The 27114-nt window shown below is 41.1% G+C and overlaps 1 protein-coding gene across 1 annotated transcript in view; it reads left to right on the top strand.

Annotated features, from left to right (window-relative positions):
- Window positions 1-1069: 1069 nt before the first annotated feature.
- Window positions 1070-27114, top strand: part of B3GAT2 (beta-1,3-glucuronyltransferase 2) — an 80292-nt gene continuing 54247 nt past the window's right edge. The window contains exon 1 of the mRNA XM_025444904.3: window positions 1070-1790. Coding sequence (XP_025300689.1) covers window positions 1182-1790 — 609 coding nt within the window. The 5' untranslated portion in view covers window positions 1070-1181. The remainder of the gene's footprint in view (window positions 1791-27114) is intronic.

Here is a 27114-nt window from a genome sequence, read left to right as displayed (position 1 = left end):
CTTCTACAGATTTCTGCCTTTTTCTAGTCCAGCTTTCGGCTGCCGCCGATGGGTACACACCCCGGCACAGCAGCCCTGCAGGTGGGGGCCAGGACGAGATCCTTTACCCTCTCCGCCTCTGTCCCCTCACTCCCCACCCTAGGTCTCCCGAGTTTCCCGCACGTGAACGGGGTCTCCTAGCTGCTCTCTCAAGACCTTGCGGTATTTCAGGAGGCTCAGGGCGCGCGGAGAGCGGCGAACGCGCATCCATCCAGCCTTCGCGCAGGTCGTGCGGCCCCGCGGGGACCCTCCTCCCCACCCCCCCCGCGGTGCCGCAGCCGCCTCCAGAGCTGGCTCTCGGGGCCGTCAGCGGCACCCCCCGCGGAGAGCCGGGGCCCCCTCGCGACCTCCCCCTCGCAGCCCCTCTCCGCCAGTAGCAGCGCTGCTGCCTTCCCACAGGAGGACCGGGAGGACGCTGGAGTCTGCAGCCCCCCGCCCCCCGCCCCCTCCGCTTTCTCTTTCTTTCCTGGCTCCGGGATCTCGCTGCCGAGCCGGGAGAGGTTCCGAGCCGAGAGCGGAGAGCGGAGAGCGGAGAGCGGAGGACGGGCGTGCAGGCTTCCGCTGCGGCGCTCGCAGGGCTGGGGCACACCTCCCGCGCCCCCTCCCGGTCCTCGCCACCCGGGCCGGGCGTGACGAAGGAAAGCCCTGGGCGCTGCCGCCCGCCCGCCCGCCCGCCCTCGAGGGTGCCCCCAGGGAGCGGCCGGGGAGCCGCGGCGGGAGTCCCTTTGCCCGCAGCGCCGCGGGACGGGAGGAGCGAGGAGCCCGGGGCCGGCTCTCCGCGCCCACTCGCCGTCAGGAGCGGCCGGGGACCGCGGGCACAACTCCGGAGCCCGGCCCGCGGCTGGACGCAGCCCCGCTTCCCGCCGGCTCACCGGGACTGGGGCCAGCGCCCGCCGCCCCCCCCCCACCCCGCCCTACTCCTCGGCACCCGCGCCGACCGCCCGCGCCCGGCCGCTGAGCCCCGCGGCTCCCGCCCCCCGCAGCGCCCCCCGACCCCATGGAGAGCGCGCCCGCCGCGGCTCCCTGAGCGCCTTCCTGAGCGGGCGCGGGCGCGGGCGCCGCCGCCGTCCGAACTGAGCGCCGGGGTCCTCCATCTCGCGCTCTCAGGGGCGTCCGAGAGGCCGCGGAAGGGCGGGCGCACCATGAAGTCCGCGCTGTTCAGCCGTTTCTTCATCCTCCTGCCCTGGATCCTGATCGTCATCATCATGCTCGACGTGGACACGCGCAGGCCGGCGCCCCCGCTCACCCCGCGCCCTTACTTTTCTCCCTACGCGGTGGGCCGCGGGGGCGCCCGACTCCCGCCCCGCAGGGGCGGCCCCGACAGCGGGCCCGGGCGCGGCTGGGAGAAGCGCAACGAGTCGCGGCCACACGCGCGGCCGCGGCCGGAGCCGCCCCTGCCCACCATCTATGCCATCACGCCCACCTACAGCCGCCCGGTGCAGAAAGCCGAGCTGACCCGCCTGGCCAACACCTTCCGCCAGGTGGCGCAGCTGCACTGGATCCTGGTGGAGGACGCGGCGGCGCGCAGCGAGCTGGTGAGCCGCTTCCTGGCGCGGGCCGGGCTGCCCAGCACGCACCTGCACGTGCCCACACCGCGGCGCTACAAGAGGCCCGGGCTGCCGCGCGCCACCGAGCAGCGCAACGCCGGGCTCGCCTGGCTGCGCCAGAGGCACCAGCACCAGCGCGCGCAGCCCGGGGTGCTCTTCTTCGCCGACGACGACAACACCTACAGCCTGGAGCTGTTCCAGGAGGTAGCGCCCGGCCCGCCCCTGGGGTCGGGAGGGAAAGGGCCGGCCGGGCTGCGGCTGCCCTCGGGCGTTCCCCCTTGTCCGCACCCCCGATCCGGATGCGGGTGGAGCGCTGCGCGCGGGCAGCCTGCAGCCTGCAGCCTCCAGGGGCTTTGGCGCGTGAACGCTGGCCACGCGGGGGTGCGGAGTGGACGAGGGGAGGCAGGGGGCCGGGGCTCCGCAGTCCGCCGGGGCCTGAGAGTGAGCCGACGGAGCGGCCCAGCCGAAGCGGGGGACGTGCAGGCCCGAGGCGCCGGTGGCTCGAGGGCGGGGCGAGTGGGCGGGGGAGGCGCGGGCCGCAGAGGTCGCGGGGACCCAGCTCAGGGCCGGCGGACTTGGTGTACCCCCCAATCAAGAACCGTACAGCGAAGGAGGTGGAGATGGTGGCCGAAAACCAGCCCAGAGACCAACTTCTCTCTACAGTCCACTGGCACTTGTTAGTGAAAACAGGGACTTCTCCTTGGTGTGTATGTGGGTCCAACTTCTCTCTCTTCTTGCACCCCACAAAAGTCCTTTCTGATTCTCAGGTTTGCCTCTTTTTCAAAGAAAACCTCTGGGAAAGGAGTTGAGACTCTGAGGTCCTGTGATTCTGTCTTTCCCGAATTATCAGGCCAACAGCCTCATTCTTTTTCTTTTCTTTTTTTTTCCCCCCAACCTTTCTCCAAGGCGCCTCTGGGGGTTCGCCCGGCCGCTCTTGCACCTCCCCATTGCTTCCTGGTACTCACTGGGAGGTCCTGGGGGCGGCGCCGTCCCCTGTCGCTAAAATGGCCCTTTTCCCTTGGAAGGCGGCTCATGCGCAGAGCCAGCTGGGCGTTAGGACAGGTGTTCTTCTTGAGGCTGGCGTTTTGCAATCTGCGTGTGTTCTGGGAGTCCCTATTGCATGGCGTTCACTTTTCTTCCGTATACACAAAGGTATGTGGGGAAAAACCCCCAAAACCTTGGATTCTTTGACCCTTCGTGGGACTCTTCCTTTCCACTATCCCCAATTCCTTGGCCTCCTGCTTCTGAGACTCCATCACACCCTCCACTCCACGAAGTAAGCGGGACAATCTGTGTATTTGGTAAACATAAATGCTCCACAATTTTATCCTAATCTCTATTTGGCTTTCTTCACCTGGAGACAGAGGGACTTTGTACCCTTTTGGTTTAATTTTTCTGCCTAGGTGGCTACTAAGAATCTATTTTTTAAGGACTGTTGCCACCTTCGTTTCTAATCATCCTCTCCTTCAAGAATAAAAGGACCAGTAATTGCTTCTTGTCCTTTTTTTTTTTTTTTTCTTCAATGTAGGGCTTGCTTTCCTTGTTCTTTCAGAAGAAATAGATAAGCTTGACATTGTAGGGGGTAGTCTTTATTATAACCAAGATTAGAGATATAATCTGATTTTTTTTTTTTTTCCTTAAGTTGGGCTTTAATTTTGATCCTACTTACATACCCTTTCCCCAGAAGATACAGTGGTTTGTATTCCGGAGCATACTTTTACATTTCAGTACACTATAATTTTAAACTGCAAAGTCTTTTTTTTTTCCCCCTACAATTTGGAAGTTGCCTTACCTGTAAAGACGTGTGGTCTTATACAAGTAACACACATCAACTTTTTAGGGGGTTGGGCTGTGAAAAGGGAGTAATTTTTTGGTTTATCTCCAGTTTCCATCTAGCCCATTGGTATGAAGGGTTATAGGAGTAGAAGAGCTGGCATTAGAAGCAGTGTGAAACAATTGAGCACAGTCTTTGATGCTTCCCAAACTGAAAGGATAGCTTATTGGTGGGGGATACTAAGCAGCAAAAGAAAAATCCAGTAGATTTTTTTTTTCATTGGAAAAAGAAAGGAGACAAAATTTAAAGCCCAACTTTATAGGAGGAGAGGATGAGGAGAAAAAAATAGTATTGGCCCAGAGGAAACTATAAAGGGAAAAACATGCAAAAATTACAAGACACTAAAATTTTGTACAGTGGGAAGTAAGAAAAACTTATTTTAAGAGCATGTGTAACTCTTTCTAACGGAGAGGTTGCCAAGTGGTACAACATATTCAACAGAAGGACTGTTTGAAAAACGTCATACCCATGATACACTTGAAATTTAAATTCTGTAGCTTCCAGAGGCCACTCCCAGGCAGTAATTTCAAGATTAGTCCCTTTCTCCACCATCTCTCATCCTCCCCCACACAGTGTTTTTGGACAGTGGGCATCTGCTCACCATACATATCTGTTGATACATTCAGTTTTCCTTTTTGCAACACATTCTTTTCCTTGTAAAGCAAGCAGTATTGAACTCTCTAAAAAGTCAAGTTAGTGGGATCTGTGGATCCTTGGTTTTGTGCAGTAATGGGATGGACTACCTTATACCAGTTACAGATTCCATCTGGATTATAGTCTAGACATTGCACTCTGAGAATAGGTAAGACTAGATAAAACATCTGAAAACTGCAGCCCCTTGGGGAGAGGGAAGATGCTGATAAAGGATACTGTAGAGGTGAGGCATAGAGATCTTAGTCCTTCCATATTGTGCATACACACAAATTAGTTTTTAAGTAATTCACGGTATTTAAGGAGGGAATGTCCCAAGTCAGGCTTCATCTTTTATTCATAGTGCTTCTAATTTCCATGGTTGATGTTAATGTAGATAAGATAAAAGGAGGAAAATGAACCAGGTACAAATTAGCTCACTAAGCATTGGCTGCAAATGAAGGAAATGAAAAGATGAAAGGTCTCCAAATTAAATTAAAGGCGCAACAGGCAATCTGTGTTCAATTATTCCTCCCTGGTAACTGGAGAGCTGCTTTCTTCTTACATACAGCTAACTGATTTTCAGCCTCCTGTCTCGACTGAGCTGTGCTGCCAGGAAAGAAATATTTGTGCTGAACAATGCTACATTAACAGCCAAATCCACTCGCAAATGAAGCTCAGTGGGAGTGGTAGCCCCAGAAACTGGACTGTCCATTGGAGACAATGGAAAGGGGTTTTCAGGTTTGTAGTGTCCCAGCAGCATCTCCTCCTCTTCCTGTGGCATGGATTGGGCTTTACACTCTAGATCACAGGTAATCCTGCCTGCCTCAGCACCGTATCTGTTTAACCCCCCCCAGAAAAGCTTATTTGTGAAGGATTTAAGCTACTTTAATACAAGCCACAACTGCAGATAAATGTGACACTCTCTCTAGTCGTATTTTTAATAACACTATTGACCAGATTTCTGTTGTTTACTAGAAAACCTTCCTGTGTTTCCTGAGTTTAAAGCTGATGCTTTTCAGGTGAAGTTGCTTTCACCTTTGGAAATCAATTGAATCGAAAGGTTAAAAAACAGTACTTTCTGAGCAAGAAGAAAAACTTTAAAAAAACTTAACTTTTAAATTTAATGAGGAAAGACTGGGAAGACAGGCCAACTGTGAGACATTTAAGGGGTGGGGGTGCCTGAAAGGACTCAGTTAATGAGCAGGCATCTTGAAGATGCATTTCTGGCGAGCAGTGAACTCAAGAGGCCCTTTGTTTCGATTTTTCTGTTGGGTGCAGTTAAGCTATTTGTATGCTGGGCAGGTGGATGAATTGAGGTTTAATTTTTTCTTCCTCTTCTGAAGCATCGGTGTGCTCCCCTCTTTATATGCAGCTTATTGGAGCCACAATCCAAAGGATACTCAAATTCACAATACTTGCCCCCCCCCCCCCCGCCCCATAGGAAATTCTGCCTCTGTTTCCTGAAAGGAGACCAGAGATCTACCTTTTTTTTTTTTTTTTTTTTTTTTTTTTTTTTTTTAATTTTTTTTTTTTTTATTTTTTTTTTTTTATTTTTTTTTTTTTTATTGGTGTTCAATTTACTAACATACAGAATAACACCCAGTGCCCGTCACCCATTCACTCCCACCCCCCGCCCTCCTCCCCTTCTACCACCCCTAGTTCGTTTCCCAGAGTTAGCAGTCTTTATGTTCTGTCTCCCTTTCTGATATTTCCCACACATTTCTTCTCCCTTCCCTTATTTTCCCTTTCACTATTATTTATATTCCCCAAATGAATGAGAACATATAATGTTTGTCCTTCTCTGACTGACTTACTTCACTCAGCATAATACCCTCCAGTTCCATCCACGTTGAAGCAAATGGTGGGTATTTGTCATTTCTAATAGCTGAGTAATATTCCATTGTATACATAAACCACATCTTCTTTATCCATTCATCTTTCGTTGGACACCGAGGCTCCTTCCACAGTTTGGCTATCGTGGCCATTGCTGCTAGAAACATCGGGGTGCAGGTGTCCCAGCGTTTCATTGCATTTGTATCTTTGGGGTAAATCCCCAACAGTGCAATTGCTGGGTCGTAGGGCAGGTATATTTTTAACTGTTTGAGGAACCTCCACACAGTTTTCCACAGTGGCTGCACCAGTTCACATTCCCACCAACAGTGTAGGAGGGTTCCCTTTTCTCCACATCCTCTCCAACATTTGTTGTTTCCTGCCTTGTTAATTTTTCCCATTCTCACTGGTGTGAGGTGGTATCTCATTGTGGTTTTGATTTGTATTTCCCTGATGGCAAGTGATGCAGAGCATTTTCTCATGTGCATGTTGGCCATGTCTATGTCTTCTTCTGTGAGATTTCTGTTCATGTCTTTTGCCCATTTCATGATTGGATTGTTTGTTTCTTTGGTGTTGAGTTTAAAAAGTTCTTTATAGATCTTGGAAACTAGCCCTTTATCTGATATGTCATTTGCAAATATCTTCTCCCATTCTGTAGGTTGTCTTTGAGTTTTGTTGACTGTATCCTTTGCTGTGCAAAAGCTTCTTATCTTGATGAAGTCCCAATAGTTCATTTTTGCTTTTGTTTCTTTTGCCTTCGTGGATGTATCTTGCAAGAAGTTACTATGGCCGAGTTCAAAAAGGGTGTTGCCTGTGTTCTTCTCTAGGATTTTGATGGAATCTTGCAGAGATCTACCTTTACTTTTACTTTGGATATCGTTACTTGGTGTAGGGTAATTATCTTTTCAAAGGGAGGAAACCTAAAAGAATCTCTTAGATGTAGCAAAAATGACTATTTTACCTGAAATGTGCCCTTTTTATTTCTCCCCATCTAAAACCATATTAATCATGTTGTAGGGCTGATAAAATGTGAGAATTTTCTAAAACTGTGTGTATAAAACTACAACCAGTTTTCTTAGTGTTGAATCTAAAGATTTTCTTTATTCTCCCCGGTGTATAGTACTTGAGTTAGGGCTAATTTTTGAGTTTTCTGTGAAGACCAGTTTTCGTTTGGATTTTGCTATTTTAATGGACCAGAAGTAACAATTTGGGTGTAAAAAACATTCTCTCTTCTGCCCCTTCCTGTTGCCTTTTTCCATCATTCTGTCCTCCAACCTACTTTTCACTGATTATCCTTTCTCATGAATAGACATGAGGACATGCCTGGATTGTTTGGTGCAGTGAACGTGTGTCTTTTAAACATTTAGACTGTTGTCCCCTGCTTCTTGGAAACTATAGTAGGTGACTCCACTTTCTTCTGTCTACTCCACTTGCCTCTAAATTACAAGCTGGTAAATTTTCTCTTGTGTGAACAGTAATGGAATAGTAATTGCTTTTAAGGCATGCTACAAAAGCAAAATAGAAGTCAGTGGTCTTATTAAGTATTCCAGGTGGTATTCAAGTAGTGCTTTTCTTTTGGGGTACAGAATTCAATAATCAGATAGGTCTATTCAAACGTTTTGAATTCTGAGGAAATATTTGCTCAGTCTGTATAGTTAACACATTAGATACTTGATTTGCAATGCTGTTGAAGCATGATATTTAAGTTTTACATAGATCCTAAGTGTTCCCTCCAAAACACAAATAAAATTTACACTAATTGGTAGGGAGATAGGTAGGTGAGTCAGTAGGTTTAGAACAAATTTCCAATCCACATCAATAAACCAAGATAATCCATTGTTTATGCCTGGTAGTTCTTGTACACAATTTAAAATGAATGTTAAGATACTCTTTACCATGGATACAAGGAGAATGTAGCTGACATCAGCTGAGTACTTCTCTATGGGCCAGGAACCACCCTTAGGGTTTTATGTGTTTTAGTTTATTTGTTCTTCACAATAGCGCCTGAGGTACGTATAGTATGTTCCTGTTCTTTCATCCTACTGCTGATATTTAGGTCTGAACATAGTACTTTGGTGAGCACAGAGATTTTTTTTAAAGTGCAGCATGAATCTAATAGTCATTTACTCTGACGGGTATAATTGGTGTCCCTATTTCATAGTTGAGTGGAAATGCCTGGAAGTAACTTGAAAAGGTCACACAGCTCTTCAGAGACAGAATTTAAAGCCCAAGTATTCCAGTTCTAGAGCTTGCACTTTTTTTTTAAATGTATTTGTTCCAGAGAAGAGGGAGGAGAGGCAGAGTGAGGAGAGAGTCTCAAGCAGATTCCACACTGAAGGTGGGGCCCAGCCTGGGGCTCAGTCTCATAACCCTGAGATCACCACTTGAGTTGAAACGAAGAGTTGGCACTTAACTGACTAGCACTTGGTGCCACCCAGGCGACCCCTAGAGCTGGCATTTTTGACTATCCTGAGGATCATTTCATTTAACATGTACAGTCAGATGGAAATATGCCATTGTAGTAAGTAAAGCATTTGATCAACAGGAGAAATTTTTTTTTTGGAAGATTTTAGAGCAAGTAAGTGAATGGAGGGAGGAGTAGAGGGAGAGAATCTCAAGAGACTCACTGCCTAGCACAGGGCCCACAGCCTGGCTTGATCTCATGACCCTGAGATCATGATCTGAGCCAAAATCAAGACTCAGTCTCTTGACTGACAGAGCCACCCGGGCGCCCCTCAACAGGAGTATTCTAACATTATTCTTGTCTCCTGCCACACTTAAACTCAGGTCTGTCATCTTGGCCATATCAACTTCTAATTTTCCTTTTTGACCCCCCCCCCATATCATTTGATCTTATGAACATTTTATTTCATCTCACACTATCTCATTTATAGACCATTTGATTTTTATTGTTTTTTTCAAGTCAGTTGAATACTGCTAGTTAATATATAAACTGTAGTCTTTCATATAGTGTTCTTTTTAAAATGTATTATGAACAAAAAGGATCATTTCTGCAAGAAGATGAAACATTAAAATTTTTACCTCACTTGATCCATGCTCAGTAGCTACAGCTGGTGATGTGTATTTTTTTTTTTCAGAATAGGCAGAATTGAATGGAAGAATAATTTTTGGGGTAGAATAGAGGTCAGGGACAGTACTGAATTATTTCATGTGGGGAAGAGCTGGGGACTTGAGTCTGTCTGAGCTGAAGCTCATGTGAAATATAGACACCTGCTGGTCACCCTCTCCCACAGAGCCTGAGGCAGCTCCTTCCCTGGAACATAAAGATGAACTTGTGGGAAGCTTCAACCAGTGTGCTGGTTATGCTGGCTATTTTTGGCACACACTGTCAGCTTCACCAGACTGTTCACTTGTTGATAGAAGTCTTGATATTCTTGTCTTTCATTTTTGGGGGATTAGGAATTTCCCTGGATTAAGAACAGAATGAATAAATCATTGGTTGAGTCTTTTTGCATATTGAGAAAACCTTGGAGATGTCTGTCCGTGGGGGAGGGGGTGCTGGTGGTGATCATGTTCTTTACCACAAGTCAGATTATTTTGTCTTTTCTTCAAAATAACTGAAAACTTAAAAGGTTTTTTGTTTTGTTTTTACAATCTGTCTCTAGCAGTGGAAAGAGAATTTTAAATACTGGGCTTTAAAAAACACAACTTGAGAGAGAGTAAGAGAACATGAACGAAGGAGAAGCAGAGGGAAAAGGAGAAAAACAGACTCCCCACTGAGAAGGGAGCCTGATGTAAGCCTTGATCCTTTGGATCCCCAACCCCCCCCCCCCCCAGGATCATGACCTGAGCCAAAGGCAGATAAACTTAACTGACTAGGTCACCCAGGTGCCCCAGAAAGAGAACTTCAAATAGTAATGTATGTTACTTGCAGATACTGAGACTGTCCTTGTTTTAGTCTGAAAGGCAGGTATTTATAAATTGTATCTTCATCTCTCTATAAAAGCTGAGTGTGCTAAACGCCGAACATTCTCCATTAACTAAGATTTCAGTTATCTAAGCTAATTGTATCTTAGAAGGATTCTTGCACAGTCATACACTATTACTGCTACCTACTTGAGCTTAAATATTACCACATTGAAAAGATATTTGGATATAATTAGCATGCCTTCTATTCCACTTAACAAATCTTAATTGAGCATCTATGTACTAGGCACTATGCTCTATCCAGGCAGAGAATAATATAGCTGTGAACAGAGAGGGTACATCCCAGTCCTCACAGATCAAGTGCTTGGACTAAGTGTGCACTTTAGGATCAGTGCGTATTGAGAGAAATGCAGATGCCTGGGAGCTTAAAGCAGAGGCAGCTAATGGGATTGTAGGTTATAGGAGTGATTGTGGAGTAAGTGACATCTGAGCTGAGACCTAAAGGGTGATGGGCCTAGTGGGTGACAGGGCAAGAGGGAAGAGCCCTCCAAGCGGAGGGAGCCCTAGTTAAGAACCATAGCAAAGAGCGTGTGTGAATATCCAGAAAATAGAAAAATGTCCTTGAGAGCAGGGAGTGGGATGGAGGAGTAGGCAGTCGCGTCCCCATCGCCTGCATGCTGAGTGAGATACTTAGTTCTGGGAGAAGAGTACCATCTCTCCCCAAACTGTCCTATCAAGAAAAGAAATCTTCAAATTTTTATGTAAATCTGTGACTTTGAAAAGTGTGTACATAGGAGTGTAAGGCACATGCTTTCATTTTTTTTTTCCCATCTGATTTTCAGATCACACATCAGGCAAATCTTTGACCTTTAACTTTTTAAACAGAACTTGGATAAGGATGGGGGAGTAAATTAGTAAAAAAACAATGTGTAAGTATTGTACATCTAGGTGTACTAAGGAAGTGGTACTGTAGACTATTGTGGGTTCTTTATAAAAGCGCTTAACATCACATTATATAATGTCTATGTATTTGAGTTATCTATTTCTCCCACTAGAATCTAGACCCCATAAGGGTAAGAATGCTCTTTTGTTCATTGTTATATCTTTAGTGCTCAGAGGAGAGCCTACCATGTAGTAAATGATCATTAAGCATTTGTTGAATAAGTTAATGAAATTATAAGGGGCTTAGAAGGTGAAGAGCTCTCTTACAGAAGGAATCTGTTCTGAGAAAGGAGCCCTGAGTGGGGATTGTTGGTCAGATGACAGCTTTGAAGTCTGTGTTGTGTGTCTAGAATTATATTGAGCCTTTTAAATAAATTTGCTTTTTTTTTTTGTCTGAAAACATCCTTTTATTTCACCTTCCTTTTTTTTTTTTTTTTTTTTTTAAGATTTTGAGAGTGATAACACATGGGAGAGTATGAGTAGGGGAAGAGGCAGAGGGAGAGGGACAAGCAGGTTCCCAGCTGAGCATGGAGCCCAATGCAGGAATCATCCCAAGACCCCAGGATGATGACCTGAGCCAAAGGCAGCAGCTTAACTGACTGAGCCATCAGGCGCCTCTTAAATAGTAACTTAGAGGGATCCCTGGGTGGCGCAGCGGTTTGGCGCCTGCCTTTGGCCGAGGGCGTGATCCTGGAGACCCGGGATCGAATCCCACGTCGGGCTCCCGGTGCATGGAGCCTGCTTCTCCCTCTGCCTCTCTCTCTCTCTCTCTCTCTCTCTCTCTCTGTGTGTGTGTGTGTGTGTGTGTGTGACTATCATTAAAAACAAACAAACAAACAAAACAAAAAAAAAATAGTAACTTAGAGATGAATGTGGCCCCCGTGCTGACTCTAAGAGTTTTCATGCTAAAAAGGAGAGTAAGGTCCATGACTATTTGCATATATAGCAAAGCATTCCTGGTAATGCCTTATCCAAAGGGCAGGAAGTATGTGAAGGTAGCTGTGAACCAGTTGAGTGTGAGGGCTCATCACATGGGAAAGCCACTGGGGAGCTCAGGTAGGAACTAGGGAGTTAAACAGTCCTGTGTTCAAATCCAGCTTTTATCATTCAGTGACTGTATGATTTTGGCAAGAGCTGCCTGCCTCATAGGACTGTTTAAATACTGACCTATCTGCACCTTACAAATATTAGTTCTTTTTACCTCGTTCTCCTCTGTGGGTGACTGCCAGGGTCGAGAGGCTTATCCAATAGCTGCTGTACTGTTTTGTTGATTAGATGTCTTTAAATACTCGGTTTCTGAGATATGGACTGTGTTTCTGGGGTTGAGGAGGAGGTACAGGTGCTTGACTCTCCCAAATTAGTCTGTACCCAAGTGGAACTACATAAATTGGGTGTCCTAATTACACTACTGGGTGTTACCACAGTGATTAGAGGGACAAGAGTGAAATAGGGCTTGTCTACAAAGAGTCCTGGGAGGATGTGAGAGAGTGAAAAGCATCTAAAGGATATTTTGGGTTGAGAGGAGGTGGAAGGCTGATTCTCCAGTGGATTAAGATGTCTGAAGCAGATTAGTGTGTGTGTGTGTGTGTGTGTGTGTGTGTGTGTAAGCTAGGAAGTTGGCCTGCATGTAGCTCAGAGCAGGTCCTAGGTGTGATTTTTAGCTACTTAGCGGTCCTAGCACCTAGCTTGGACTCGGAGCATGTTACAGTATAGGTTATTTCTGGCGGAGCATGTTACAGTATAGATTATTTCTGGCATGAACAAATGAATCAGAGATGGTAGTTACAAAGGAGAGGGCAAATTAAAGGGAGGAATGCAATGAATCTATTTTAAAACACATGATTAGAAGCAATAGTTTGATTTTTTTTTTTTTTTAAGGTCATTAAAGAATGACCTCTTTCTAACATCTGTTGCAGAGGGCAGAGAGGATCCCTTTTGACAGCCTCCCTTGTACCCAGCCCCCACCAGCCTTACTGGGACACCAAGCTGGGCTTCAACTAACTGGCAATTACTGGGAAGTCTACCCTGAGCTTGTTTCTCTTTTTTCAAATGTTGCTTACATTTTCATAAGTAAAAAGCTTATGAAGCTTTTGAAGCTTATTTCCTGCCAGAATGGGGAATGTAGCAGTTGGAGTGGTGTGTGTGTGTTTACCCACAGGTCCCCTGATTGCCTCCTTGCCTGCTAATGCTCTGAGTACTGTCTTGTTCATTCTTCATAGACCCTGCACCTTCCCAGTCAGTCTCTTGCAAGAATTGTGGTTGCATTCAGGGGTCTGGTGCAATGATCATCATTTTTTGTTCACAGAACTAAAAGAATTTAGTAAAATTATACTCTTTAAGATGTTCATATTGATGTCTAATTTTTAAAAATCATTTAAAATGGTTGCAAAGCGTGTTGAGTTTTAGTAAGTTATAAATACTGATATTTATCAATGAAAACTACATACATACAGTGGATATTAAAAAACTCAGCATCGTTTGAATGTAAAACATCTGGAAATTCTCTATTCCTTTTTCAACTAGCATTCTCCCTCAGAATTTTATCTTAGCATAAGATTTTGAGGTTCAAGGTCCTTTACTGATCCTCTAGTCACATATATCTGCAGTAACAAAAATTACTATAGATAGATTTTACATTTAAAAAAATTCTTATGGCTATAAACTAAGATCTTAAAAATTCTTTAGGATTGAGTTAATGCTACAATTAGTAGCAGTAAACAAGTAATCAAGACAACATAAATGTCATGCATATGAGTACATATCTTTTTTATAAAATTGTTGCTCAATTGTAATAAAAAAACCATAAATGTTACCAACTTGGATAATTAACTCTTAAGCATAAAAGTTACATTTATTGGAAATTGTATTCTTAATGATATGGATGGAGCATTTTGTGGCTGATATCTATTCACTGATGAATATTACTGATTGCTAGAAAGAGATCTAATTCTGTTCTCATTAGGTCAACCTTGTTTACATAAAGAAGTAAATAAGATGGAAAGCATTTTCTTGTAGTGGTGTTCTTCAATTTTTTGAACTCTAAAGCTCTAAGCCAAAAACCATATGGTGATCTCTCAGCAAAAAAAAAAAAAAAAATACTTAATGATCTATTGACGACATTAGGTCTCCTTCAATTTTGTTGAAAGCAAATAATGAGAAACCTCTTGTCTTCCAAAGGGATTTATTACCCATTCATTAAAGACATCAACTTTCTTAATAAAGACAACAGTATTTCTAATTGCCTTTGTTTAGTGCCCTGGAGGCTTGACCATGATGGGACAGTACATTGAATATGATTCAGGATGGATGAGAAGTTGACCCTTTTCTGTGAAGTGGGAGAAGAGCAGAGGGAAGAAGACTCCACCCCTCTACCCAAGAATTCAGTTTTAGGAGAGGAAGTAAGAATGCTGAGGATCTGGGAATATATGCCCTTAAAGCTATCTGCTCAAATATTCCATTGAGAGTCTTTATTATATATTCAGGGACCACGCACCCCAAGTCTGAAAAATGCAGTTTTGGTAAAGAGCTGGAGAATGTGTCCTCCAGGCCTGGGTGAGCCAAAAGCCCTCGTCTCTCATAACCTCAGGGGAACTTGACTAATGTTTTCTGATGGTTTGTTCTGTGCTAGCCCTGCCTGAATATTTGAATATGTGCACTGCTGTTTAATTTTCATGGTATTCTGAGGTAGGAACTATGATGCTTTTCTTATAAAGGAGTAAAAGCCCTAAGATACAGCTGCCTTACAAGGCCTGATATAAATGTATGTAGTTGTTCTAAGATTTCAGTGAGCTGATAGACCCCTAAAGTGGGGAAATAGGATAACTTCCTTATCCATTTGGACACATGCTTCTATCGGAAGTTGGTGGCCACAGGAGATGTGGAAAGGCTCCAGAAGGCAAAATGGCAGAAAACCCTGAGCCACCATGGTGGTACCAATCCTGACAGTCGCAGTGGCCTCAAGATGCTGCTTTCGGCCGATGGGAATGAGAGTTTAAGTATGATCCATGTGTTGTTTATCATCTAAATAAACTTGGCATTGCAAGATTGAAATGCCAGTGTCATTTTTAAAGGTCAAATGACAGTTTGGGGATATTTTTATAACTTTGGAAAGTTCCTCAGCTACATCTGTTCACACTGGCAAAAGTGCGAGAGACCTCCATGGGGCATCTTTTTCCGTTGGTGGAACTGCAGCCTTGCTTTGCAGAAAAGTTCTATTACAGTAATTGGAGCTGGTATTTGAGGGCTCATGTCCTATTAATTGTTTCCATTTTTCTTGAATGGTTCTATTTAACTGTTTACCTATTATCTTTCATTCCTGCTGGACATACTGAAAAGATAGGCTATAATTTTCTTCCAACTTTCATGCTCTTGTTTTCCTCTTTAAGGATTTTTAAAAAGTTTTTCTTTACATTCCAGTTAACATACAGTGTAATATTAGTCTTAGGTGTACAACATAGAGATTTCACGGTTCTATGCAACACCCAGTGCTCTTCATGACAAGTGCCCTCCTTTATCCCCATCACCTATTTCACCCATCCCCCCACCTTCCCTGTGGTCACCATCAATTTGTTCTCTATAGTTAGGAATCTGTTTCTTGGTTTGCCTCTTTTTCCACCCTTGCTCAATTCTTTTGTTTCTTAAATTCCACATATAAGCGAAATCATATAGTATTTGTCTTTCTCTGATTAAATTCGCTTAGCAAAAAAAATAAAATAAATTCGCTTAGCATTATATTCTGTAGCTCCATCCATATCATTGCAAATGGCAAGATTTTATTTTTATGGCTAACATTCCATTGTATGTATATACCACATCTTATTTAGCCATTCATCAATCAGTAGACATGTGGGCTGTTTCCATATGTGGCTAGTGTAGGTAATGCTGCTATAAACATTGGGGTGTGTATGTCCCTTTGAATTAGTAATTTCGTATTCTTTGGATAAATATCCAGTAGTGTATTTGCTGGATTGTGGGGTAGTTCTATTTTAGACATTTTGAGGAACATCCATACTGTTTTCCAGAGTGACTGCTCCAGTTTGCATTCCCACTAACAATGTAAGAGAGTTCCCTTTTCTCTGCATCCTTTCCAGTATCTCATGTTTTCCTGTGTTGATTTTAGCCATTCTGACAGTTCTGAGCTCATTGTAGTTTTGATCCGTATTTCCCTGATGATCAGTGATGATGAGCATCTTTTCATGTGTCTGTTGGCCATCTGTATGTCTTCTTTGGAAAAATACCTATCCATATCTTTTGCCCATTTTTTAAATTGGATTATTCATTTTTTGGCTGTTGAGTTTTATAAGTTCTTTATATGTTTTGGATACTAACCCTTTATCAGATATGTAATTTGCACATATCTTGTTCCATTCCATACGTTGCCTTTTAGTTTCATTGATTATTTCCTTCACTATGCAGAAGCTTTTTGTTTTGATGTAGTCCCAGTAGTTTATTTTTGCTTTTATTTCCCTTGCATCAGGAGACGTATCTAGAAAGAAGTTGCTATGGCTGATGTCCAAGAGGTTACTGCCAATGTTCTGTTCTGGGATTTTTATGGTTTCAGGTCTCACATTTAGGTCTTTCATCCATTTTAAATTTATTTTTGTGTTTGGTATAAGAAAGTGGTCCAGTTTCATTCTTTTGCATGGAGCTTCTGGCTTTCCCAACACTATTTTGTTGAAGAGACTCTTTTACCCATTGGATATTCTTTCCTGCTTTGTCAAAGATTGACCATATATTTGTGGTTCATCTCTGGGTTTCCTATCTTGTTCCATTGATTTATGTGTCCGCTTTATGCCAGTACCATACTGTCTTGATGACTATAGTTTTGTAATACACCTTGAAGTCCAGAATTATGATGTGTCCAGCTTTGCTTTTCTTTCTTAAGGTTGTCTTGGCTATTTGGAGTCTTTTGTGGTTCCATACAAATTTTAGAATTGTTTGTTCTAGCTCGGTGAAAAATGCTGTTGGTATTTTGATAGGGGTTGCATTAAATGTGAAGATTGCTTTGAGTAGAATAGACATTAATATTCTTCCAATCCATGAGCATGGGATATATTTCCATTTTTTTTTTTGTGTCCTCTTCAATTGCTTTCATCACTGTAACTATAAACTATAAAGTTTTCAGCATATAGGTCTTTCACCTCTATGCTTAGGTTTATTCCTAGGTATCTTATTATTTTTGGTGCAATTGTAAATGGGATTGATTCCTTGATTTTTCTTTCTGCTGCTTTATTATTGGTGTATAGAAATGCAACAGATTTCTGTATGTTGGTTTTGTATCCGTGACTTTCCTGAATTTATCAGTTCTAGAAATTTTTTGGTGGAGTCTTTCAAGTTTTTTTTACATAGAGTATCATGTCATCTACAGATAGGGAAAGTTTGACCTCCTTCTCCCTGATTTGGATGCTTTTTATTTCTTTTTGTTGTCTGATTGCTATAATTTGAACTTCCACTACTGTTAAATAACAGTGGTGAGATTGGATATCCTTGTCTTGTTCCTGACCACAGAGGAAAAGCTGATTTTTTTTTTGTAGTAACTGTAATCATTTACTTCTGCATTAGTCTTTATTGTTTTCTTCTTTCTGCTGTCCTTAGGCTTGGTTTGTTGTTCTTTTTCTAGCTCCTTAAAGCTAGAAAGTTTATGCTGCTTGAGATTTTTCTTCTTGAGGTAGGTCTGTTTTGCTATATACTTCTCTTTTAGGATTACCTTTCTGCATCCCAAAGGTTTTAGACCATTGTGTTTTCATTTTCATTCATTCCCATGTATTTTTAATTTCTTCTTTGATTTCCTGATTGAATCATTCATTGTTTAGTAGCATGTTTCACCTCCATGTATTTGCGATCTTTCCAATTTTTTTCTTGTGGTTGATTTCCAGTATCATAGCATTGTGATCTGAAAAAGTACTTGGTATTATTTCAGTCTTTTTGTATTTATTGAGGCCTGATTCGTGGCCTAATATGTGATCTGTTCTGGAGAATGTTCCACATGTCGTTGAGAAAGACAAGTATTCTGCTGTTTTAGGATGGGTTCTGACTCTGTTAATCCATCTTGTTCAGTATGTCATTCAAAGCCATTGTATCCTTGTTGATATTCTGTTTAGATGATCTGCCCATTGATTTAAGTGTGATGTTAAAGTCCCTACTATTGTGTTATCAATTATTTCCTTTAGGTTTGTTATTGTGTTATATATTTAGGTGTTCCCATGTTGGGGCCATGAATATTTATAATTGTTGTATCTTCTCATTTGATTGTCTACTTTATTATTATGCAATGCCCTTCTTTGTCTCTTTTTACAGTCTTTATTTTAAAATCTAATTTGTCCAAAATAGGTATTGCTACTCTGATTTTTCTTTTAACATCTATTTGCATGACAGATGTTTCTCCACCCTCTCATTTTCAATCTGCAGGTATCTTTAGGTCTAAAATGAATCTCTTGTAAGGGAGTATATAGATGGACTTGGTTTTCTTAATCCATTCTGACACACTTTTGATTGGAGCACTTAGTTCATTTACATTCAGAGTAATTATTGATACGTTTTTACTGCCATTTTATTACTCATTTTTTTGTTTCTGAAGATTTTCTCAAATCCTTTCTTGTCTTTGTCACCTTTGGTCTCTTCCACTCAAAGTCGCCTTTAATATTTCTTGCAGGGACTAATTTTGCAGTCACAAACTTCTTTAGTTTTTGTTTGTCTGGGAAACTCTCTATTTCTTTCTGTATTCTGAATGATAATCTTGCTGAATAGAATATTCTTAGCTGCAGATTTTTCCCATTCAGTGCATTGAGTATATTCCACTTTCTTCTGGCTTGCCAAACTTTTCTTCTTTCTCTTCTTTCTCTTCTTTCTCTTCTTTCTCTTCTTTCTCTTCTTTCTCTTCTTTCTCTTCTTTCTCTTCTTTCTCTTCTTTCTCTTCTTTCTCTTCTTTCTTTTCTTTCTTTCTTCTTTCTTTTTTTCTGGCTCGCCAAATTTCTGTTGAGAAATCTCCAGCTAGCCATATGGGTTTTCCCTTGTAAGTTAAGGGCTTCTTTTGTCTTCCTTCTTTAAAGATATTCACTATATTCTGCAATTTTAATTACAGTATGTCTTGATGGTATAGATGGGACTTCTCTGTGCATCCTGGATCTAGATGTACCCAGATTAGGTACATTATCTGCTATTATTTCTTGAAATAAATTTTCTGCCCCCTTTCTCTCTCTTTTGGGACTCTTATAATATTAATGTTATTAGATTTGATGGAGCCACTGACTTCCCTAAGTCTGTTCTTGTGTTGCATAATGCTGCTTTCTTTTGCTCAGCTTCATTGTTTTCCATTATTTTGTCTTCTGGGTCACTAATTTGTTCCTCTACTTCTTTCAGCCTGCTGTTTGTTGTGTCAAACCCTATCTCTAATTTCATTTATTGTATTCTTCATCTCTGATTCTTTTTTTAACTCTTTTATCTGTGTAGTAAGGGTCTCAGTAATGTCTTCTTTCTCAAGCCCAGTGAGTATTCTTATGATTGTTGCTTTAAATTCTCCACAGGCATGTTACTGGTATCTGTTTGTCTTAGAACTTTGGCCATGGCTTTATCTTGTTCTTTCACTTGGGATAAATTCTTCTGTCTTGGCATTTTTTCCAAGTCTCTGCCTTTTCTCTGTTAGAAAAGCCAGGAAGGCATCCTACTCCTGAAAAGAATGACCTTATGAATAAGAGGTCATGTAGTGCTACTGGCTGGTGCTTGAAGAAGTGTCTCCAATGTGTGTTGTGTGTGCTGCTGTTGTGTTTTGGCTGCTTTGTTCTTCAGGCCAGTCCTTGCCTTGCCTCTCTTTGCCTGCTGTGAGTAGTGTTTGGTCCCTGACCTGAATGTGATAAGTTTTAAGTAGGTGTGCCCTTCTCCTTCTGAAATGAATCCTGACACCACTTCCACAAGGAGAGAGGCTGTGCAGAAAACTCTGAGAGATGCAGTGCAGTCAGGCGTTTGTGCTGGTCTTCTGGAGGAGGAACGTGCCGTGCTAGGACTGAGGCAAACTTGACTAAGAAGGGCAATCTCACTAGAGTGCTGGGTGATGGAGCTTGGTGTAAGCAGGTTAGGCAGCCAGTGTCTGCACTGTGCTCCTTCCCATAGGTGTTTTTGTGTTTATGCTGAGGGATGGGGGAGGAAAATGGTGCCAGCCAGCTCCTTTGTTCCCAAAGACGCATCTCCTTGAATGCTGCCTCTCAGGGAAACACTCTGAGAACAGCAAATAATCTCCCCACTCTGTGCTCCAGGCATTCTTCAGATGGCTGTTTCCACACCACGTGCCCCCAGCTTATTTGCCTGCCTTCTCTCCAGGAGAAGTGCAGTGCCCTCTGGGCTTTGTCTCAGCCAAGCTGGCTGATATTTAAAACTCCAGGCTTTAAGCCCTATTGGTTATAAGAATTCACAAAATTCATCCCCTCTCATTTCCAAGCCAATAGCTTTGGGGAAGTGATCTTCTTGTGCATTCCCCTGTGTGGTCCTCTCTCACCCTTCTCCATGACCATGGTTCCCTCCTGTCCATACCACCTGTGATCCATTTCTCCCCTAAACCATGTCTGCACTTTCTACCTTCTTAGATTGGCCTCTTTTCTCCCTATAGTTGTGAAGTTCTCTCAGTCTTTGGGTTAATTTCTCTATTTAAGAATTTAAAAAACAGAAACGTTGGGATGCCTGGGTGGCTCAGCGATTGAGCATCTGCCTTCAGCCCAGCACATCATCCTGGAGTCTTGGGATGGAGTCCCACATTGGGCTCCCTGCATGGAGCCTGCTTCTCCCTCTGCCTGTCTCTCTCTCCCTGGGTCTCTCATGAATAAATAAATCTTAAAAAAAATTTAAGAAGTTGGGTTGACAATGCTTGTGATTTCTGTGGATGATAATAAAATTTTATAGCAACCCTGGGATTCCTTTGAGAATCAGTTGATTGTCCTATAGTTTCAAATCTAGATGTTAATTTGGTTGGCTCTTGTAAATCCAGTGACATTTAAAAGTAAATAAGTATTCTGTTTCTTATTTTATCTCTTTTCCCTAAATGTGAAGAGCAATGGGGGAGAAGCAAAAATGGAATATTTTTGTAATTTTTTTATTGTGGGAAAATATACATAAAATTTACCATTTTAACCATTTTAAGTGTACAATTCAGTGGCATTATTCACTTTGTTATGCAACCACTGCCTCCATCCATCTCCAGAACTTGTACATCATTCCAGACTGAAACTCTGTACCCATTAAATAATAATTCCCCATTTGCCCCCTCCCTGGTAAACTGTAATCTATTTTCCGTATGAATTGGACTATTCTAGATACCTTTATATAAGGAAGAATCAATACATGTTTGTCCTTTTATGTCTGACTTACTTAACTAAAATCCTCAAGGTTCATCTGCATTGTAGCATATAACAAAATTTCATGCCCTTTTTTTGAGGGGGGCTTTGTGAGTGCTGCTGTGAACATTATTGTATGGATATCTGTTCATGTTTCTCTTTCAATTCTTTGTGTATATATACGAAAGCAGAACTGCTGAGTCAAAGGATAATTCAGGGGATCCCTGGGTGGCGCAGCGGTTTGGCGCCTGCCTTTGGCCCAGGGCGCGATCCTGGAGACCCGGGATCGAATCCCACATCGGGCTCCCGGTGCATGGAGCCTGCTTCTCCCTCTGCCTGTGTCTCTGCCTCTCTCTCTCTCTCTGTGACTATCATGAATAAATAAATAAAAAAAATCTTAAAAAAAAAAAAAAAAAAAAAAAAAAAAAAACAAAGGATAATTCAATGTTTAATTTTTTGAGGAACCCTCATACTATTTTAGATAAAAGTGGTGCCGTGTTACATTCCCACCAACAAAAGACACACAGATTTGAACTGCTCCACGTTGCAGTCAATACATGTTATTTTTTGTTTTTGCATTGGTTTTTATAATAACCATCCAGATGGGCATGAAGTAGTATCTCCTGGTTTTGATTGTGTTTTTGTAATGATTAGTGACGTTGACCATCTGACCATTTGTAAATAGTTTTTGGAGAAATGTTTATTCATGTCCTTTACCCATTTTCGAATTTGGTTAGTTGTTTTTGTTATTGAGTTTGAGGAGTTCTTCATATGTCTTGCATATTAATCCTGTATCAGATATGTGATTTGCAAATATGTTCTCCATCCTGAGGGGATCTTGTCCTTTGATGCCCTAAAGTTTTATATTTTGATGAAGTTTAATATAGTTTTTCTTTTGTTGCCTATATGTTTAGGGGTCTATCCAAAAAATTGTCACCAAATTCATTATTTTCCCCTGTTTTCATTTAATAGTTGCATAATTTTAACTTTTATGTTTAGATAATTAATGTTGATCTATTTTGAGTTAATTTTTATACATTGTATTAGGGATTCAGCTTCATTTTGCATGTGCATATCTAGTTTTTCCTGGCACCATTTGCTCAAAAGACTGTCCTTTCCTCATTGAATGGTCTTGGCACATTTGTCAAAAATGATTTGACTATATATGTGAGGGTTTATTTCTGGGCTCTCTATTCCATTAGTCTACACTGCCTTTATGCCAGTACCACTGTTTTGATTGCTGTTTCTTTATAATAAGTGTTTAAACTAGGAAGTATGGATCCTTCAACTTTGTTCTTTTTCAAGATTGTTTGGGCTATATGGAATCCCTTGAGATTCCAAATGAATTATGGATTTATTTGGGAGCTCTATTCTCTTGATCTGTGTGTCTGTATCAGTAGCAAACTGTTTTGACTACTGTTGCTTTGTAATATAGTTCAATATTGGGGATTGGACCCCTCCTGTATTTCTTTTTCTCATGATTGCTTTGACTGTTTGAGTACTTTTTATGGTTCCTTACAAATTTTAGGATTATTCTAGTTCTGTGAAAAATGCTGCTGGTATTTTGGGAGATTGGATTAAATCTGTGGATTGCTTTGGGTAATATGAACATTTTAATGATACTAATTTTTCCAGTACATGAGCATTGTATAGTTTCCTATTTGTGTCATCTTCATTTTCTTTCAATGTTTTAATGTTCTCAGGATGTTTTTCACCTCCTTAGTTTAAAATATTCCTAGGTATTTTCCTTTTGATGCAGTTGTAAACAGAATTGTTTCTTCTTTCTCTGTTGCATTATTAGTATATAGAAATTCAACAGATTTCAGGGGCATCTTGGTGACTCAGATAAGCATCTGTCTTCGGCTCAGGTTATGATCCTGGGGTCCTGGGATCAAGCCCTGTATCAGGCTCCCTGCTCAGTGAGGAGCCTGCTTCTCCCTCTCCCTCTGTCTGCCACTCCCCCTGCTTGTGTGTTTTCTCTCTCTTTCTGTGTCAAAATATTTTTTTTAAAAAAGAAACTCAACAGATTTCTGTATTTTAATTTCATATCCTGAAATTCTGTAGCTTTACTGAATTCATTTACTAGTTCTAACACTTTTTTGGTGGAGTCTTTCTGGTTTTCTGTAGATAGTATCATACCAATTGTAAATAGAGACAGTTCTACTTCTTTTCAGTTTGGATGCCTTTTCTTTTTCTTGTCTGATTACTGCAGCTAGGATTTCCAGTACTATGTTGAATAAAAGTGGACATCCTTGTCCTATATCTGTTCCTAGAGGAAAAGCTTTCAGTTTTCCTCATGAAGTATGGTCTTACCACTGGGCTTGTTATATGTGGCCTTCTGTATCCTGAGCTATATTCCCTCTAAACCCACTTTGTTGAGAGTTTTTATCATGAAGGGATGTTGAATTTTGTCAAATACATTTTTTGCATTTATTGATAAGATCATATGTTTTTGTCCTTATTCTTGTTAATGTGATATATTGCACTTATTGAATTGTGAATAGTGAACCACCCTTACATTCCTGAATAAATCCCACTAGATTGTGGTGAATGATTTTTTTTTAACATATTGTGGAATTTGGCATACTAATATTTTGTTGAGGACTTTTGCATTTGTGTTCATCAGAGATATTGGCCAGTAGTTTTCTTTTTTTGTAATGTCTTTGTCTGGTTTTGTTTTTTTAGGGTAATGCTGTCCTTGTAGAATACATTTTGAAGTTTTCCTTCCTCCGTTATTTGGAATAGTTTGAGAAGAATGGGTATTAACTTTTCTTTAAATATTTGATAGAATTCACCTGTGAATCCATCTAGTCCTTGACTTTTGTTAAGAGTTTTTGAGTACAAGTTCAATTTCATGACTGGTAATCAGTCTGTTCAATTTTTTTATTTCTTCCTGGGTCAGTTTTGGGGGATTGTTATGTTGCTCGAAACTTACCTGTTTCTTGTAGGTTGTACTGTTTGTTGGCATATAATTTTTCATAATGTCTTGTAATCCTTTGTTTCTGTGGCATCTGTATTTTTTTCATTTTGTTATGTGAGTTCTCTCCCTTTTGATGTCTAGCTAAAATTTTATCAATTTTATCTTTTAAAAAAGCTCTTGACTGCACTGATCTTTTTTTTTTAAATTATTTTTTATTTATTCATGAGAGGCACAGAGGGGTGGGGGCGCAGAGACATAGGCAAAGGGAGAAGCAGGCTCCATGCAGGGAGCCTGATGGCAGGACTCCATCCTGGGTCTCCAGGATCAGGCCTGGGCCAAAGGTGGCACTAAACCGCTGGGCCACTGAGGCTGCCCCACTGATCTTTTCTATTTTATTTATTTTTGCTCTAATCTTTATTATTTCTTTCCTTCTACTGATTTTGGGCTTTGTGTAGTATTTTTTGTCTAGGTCTTTAGGTGTAAGGCTAGGTTATTTACTTGAGACTTTATTTCTTGAGGGTAGTATCACTGTATCATTGTAATCTTCTCTTTTAGTACTGCTTTGCTGTGTCTCAAAGATTTTGGACTATTGTGTTTTCATTTGTCTCCATGTGTCCTTTGATTTTCTCTTTGGGTTTGTGGTTGACTCATTCATTTAGTGGCATATTGTTTAGCCCCCATATGTTTGTGTTCTTTCCAAGATTTTTTTATCTTATAATTGATTTCTAGTTTCATAGTCTTGTGATTGGAGCAATGCTTGCTGTGATTTCAATCTTTTAAAATTTGTTGAGCCATTTCTTGTGGCCTAACCTGTCATCTATCCTGGAGAATGTTACATGTGCACTTGAAAAGAATATTCTTCTCTTTTTGGATAGGATATTCTGTATGTATCTATTAAGTCCATCTGATCTGGCATATTGTTCAAAGTCATTCATTCCTTATTCTCTGAATGATCTATACATTAAGTGGTGTGTTAAATACCTATACTATTATTGTATTATTGCCTGTTTCTTCCTTTATGTCTCTTATATTGCATGCATAGATATTTACAATTAACATATCTTCTTATTAGATTGATCCCTTTATCATTATGTGGTGCCTTTCTTTGTCTCTTACTACAGCCTGTTTTAAAGTTTATTTTGTCTGATATATGTATTGCTACCTTGGCTTTTTTTAAATTTCTATTTGCATGGTTTTTCTATCCCTTCACTTTCAGTTCGTATGTCTTTAGTTCTAAAATAAGTTTCTTGCAGGCAGCATATAGTTGGATCTTGTGTGTTTTTTTTTTTAAATCTATTCAGTCTCTCTGTGTCTTTTGAAGTATTTAAAAGTCCATTTATATTTAAACTACTTCTTAAAAAAATAAACTACTTCTTGATAGGTATGCATATATTGCTGTTTTGTTAACTATCTTCTGGTTATTTTTATAGTTATTCCATGATCCTTTCTTATTTTCTTGTTCACTTCCCATATTGTTTGATGGGGTTTTTAAATTTTTATTTTTTTAAAGATTTTATTTATATATTCATGAGAAACACAGAGAGAAGAGAGAGAGAGAGGCAGAGACACAGGCAGAGGGACGTGGGACTCGATCCCAGGTCTCCAGGATCACACCCCGAGCTGAAGGTGGCGCTAAACCGCTGAGCCACCCGGGCTGCCCTGATGGGGTTTTTTTTTTTAGTGTTATCCTTGGATTCTTTTCTTTTGAAAAATAAATAAGCAAAATTTTTATTGTTTATTTGACAGAGAGAGAGTGCACACAAGCTGGGGGAATGGCAGAAGGAGAGGGAGAAGCAGACTCCCCACTGAGCAGGGAGCCTGATATGCAGCTCTATCCCAGGACCCTAGCATCATGTCCTGAGCCAAAGGCAGCACCCAAGCGCCCCTCTTTTCTCTTTATTTATTACAGGTTTATGATTTGTGGTTACCCTTGGGTTCTTATATAACATCTTATGTATATAGCAATGTGTATATTATATTCATGGTCACTTAAGTTCAAATATATTCCAAAAGCACTAAATTTTTAATCCCCCCTTCATGTTTTATGTATATGATGTCATATTTTACATATTTTAATTTTGTGTATACCTTGACTAATTTTTGTAGATGTAACTGATTTTACTCATTTTGTGTTTTAACCTCTATACTGGCTTTAAAAGTGGTTACCTTACTACTTTTACTATTTATTTGGTTTTACCTGTGATATTTGTTTCTTTCATAATTTTCTTCTACTATGTTTCTTCTATTATGACCTTTATTTCTATCTGTAGAGCTCTTGTTTACATTTCTTGTAAGGCTAGTTTAGTGGTGATGAACTCCCTTAACTTTGGTTTGTCTTTATCTCTGCTTTTATCCTGAAAAATAGCCTTGCTGGGTAGAGTATTCTTGGTTTAGATTTTTCCTTTCAGCATTTTGAATATGTCATGTCACTCTCTTCTGGCCTGTCAAGTTTCTGCAGAAAAATCAGCTAATAGACTTATGTGGCTTCCCTTGTATATAACAGTTTTTTCTTGCTGCCTTTATGATTCTCTGATTATCATTACCTTTTACCATTTTAAGAATTCATCTTAATGTGGGCCTTTTTGGATTTATCTTGTTAGGGACTCTGTGATGACTGAGCCTGGATGTCTGTTTCTTTCCCTAGGCTAGTGATGTGTTCAGCTATTATTTCTTCAAATTATTTTTCTGCCCCCTTATCACTTCTTCTGAGATCCTATTCACACATCTCAACACTTGATGACATTGCTGGATTCCTTTAATGTGGTCTTGTTTTTATTTTTATTTTTTAATTTTTTGCTATTTAACTTCATTGCTTCCCATAATCCTATCTTCCAGATCGCTGATCCATTCTTCATCCTGTAATCTGTGGTAGATTTATTTTTAGTTTCATTTAATGAATTCTTTAACCCTGACTATTCTTTTAAAAAATATTTTCTCTTTTTTTTAAGTCCTCCCCGAGATCATCCACTTTTCTCAAGTTTAGCAAGTATCTTTATGACCATGGATTTCAACTCTTTATCAGGCACTTTGCTTACTTTTGTTTACTCTAGCTCTTTTACTGTGATTCTTTTTTTTTTCCCTTTTTTTCTGTCTCCTCATTTTGTCTGTGTTTGTTTCTATGTATTATGTAAGTCAGATTCCCTGATGTTAAAGGGAGTGACC

Source organism: Canis lupus, chromosome 12, assembly GCF_003254725.2.
Source record: "Canis lupus dingo isolate Sandy chromosome 12, ASM325472v2, whole genome shotgun sequence".
Taxonomy (NCBI): domain Eukaryota; kingdom Metazoa; phylum Chordata; class Mammalia; order Carnivora; family Canidae; genus Canis; species Canis lupus.
Note: the sequence above shows the minus strand (reverse complement) of the source record. Positions and strands in the feature narration are given on the sequence as shown.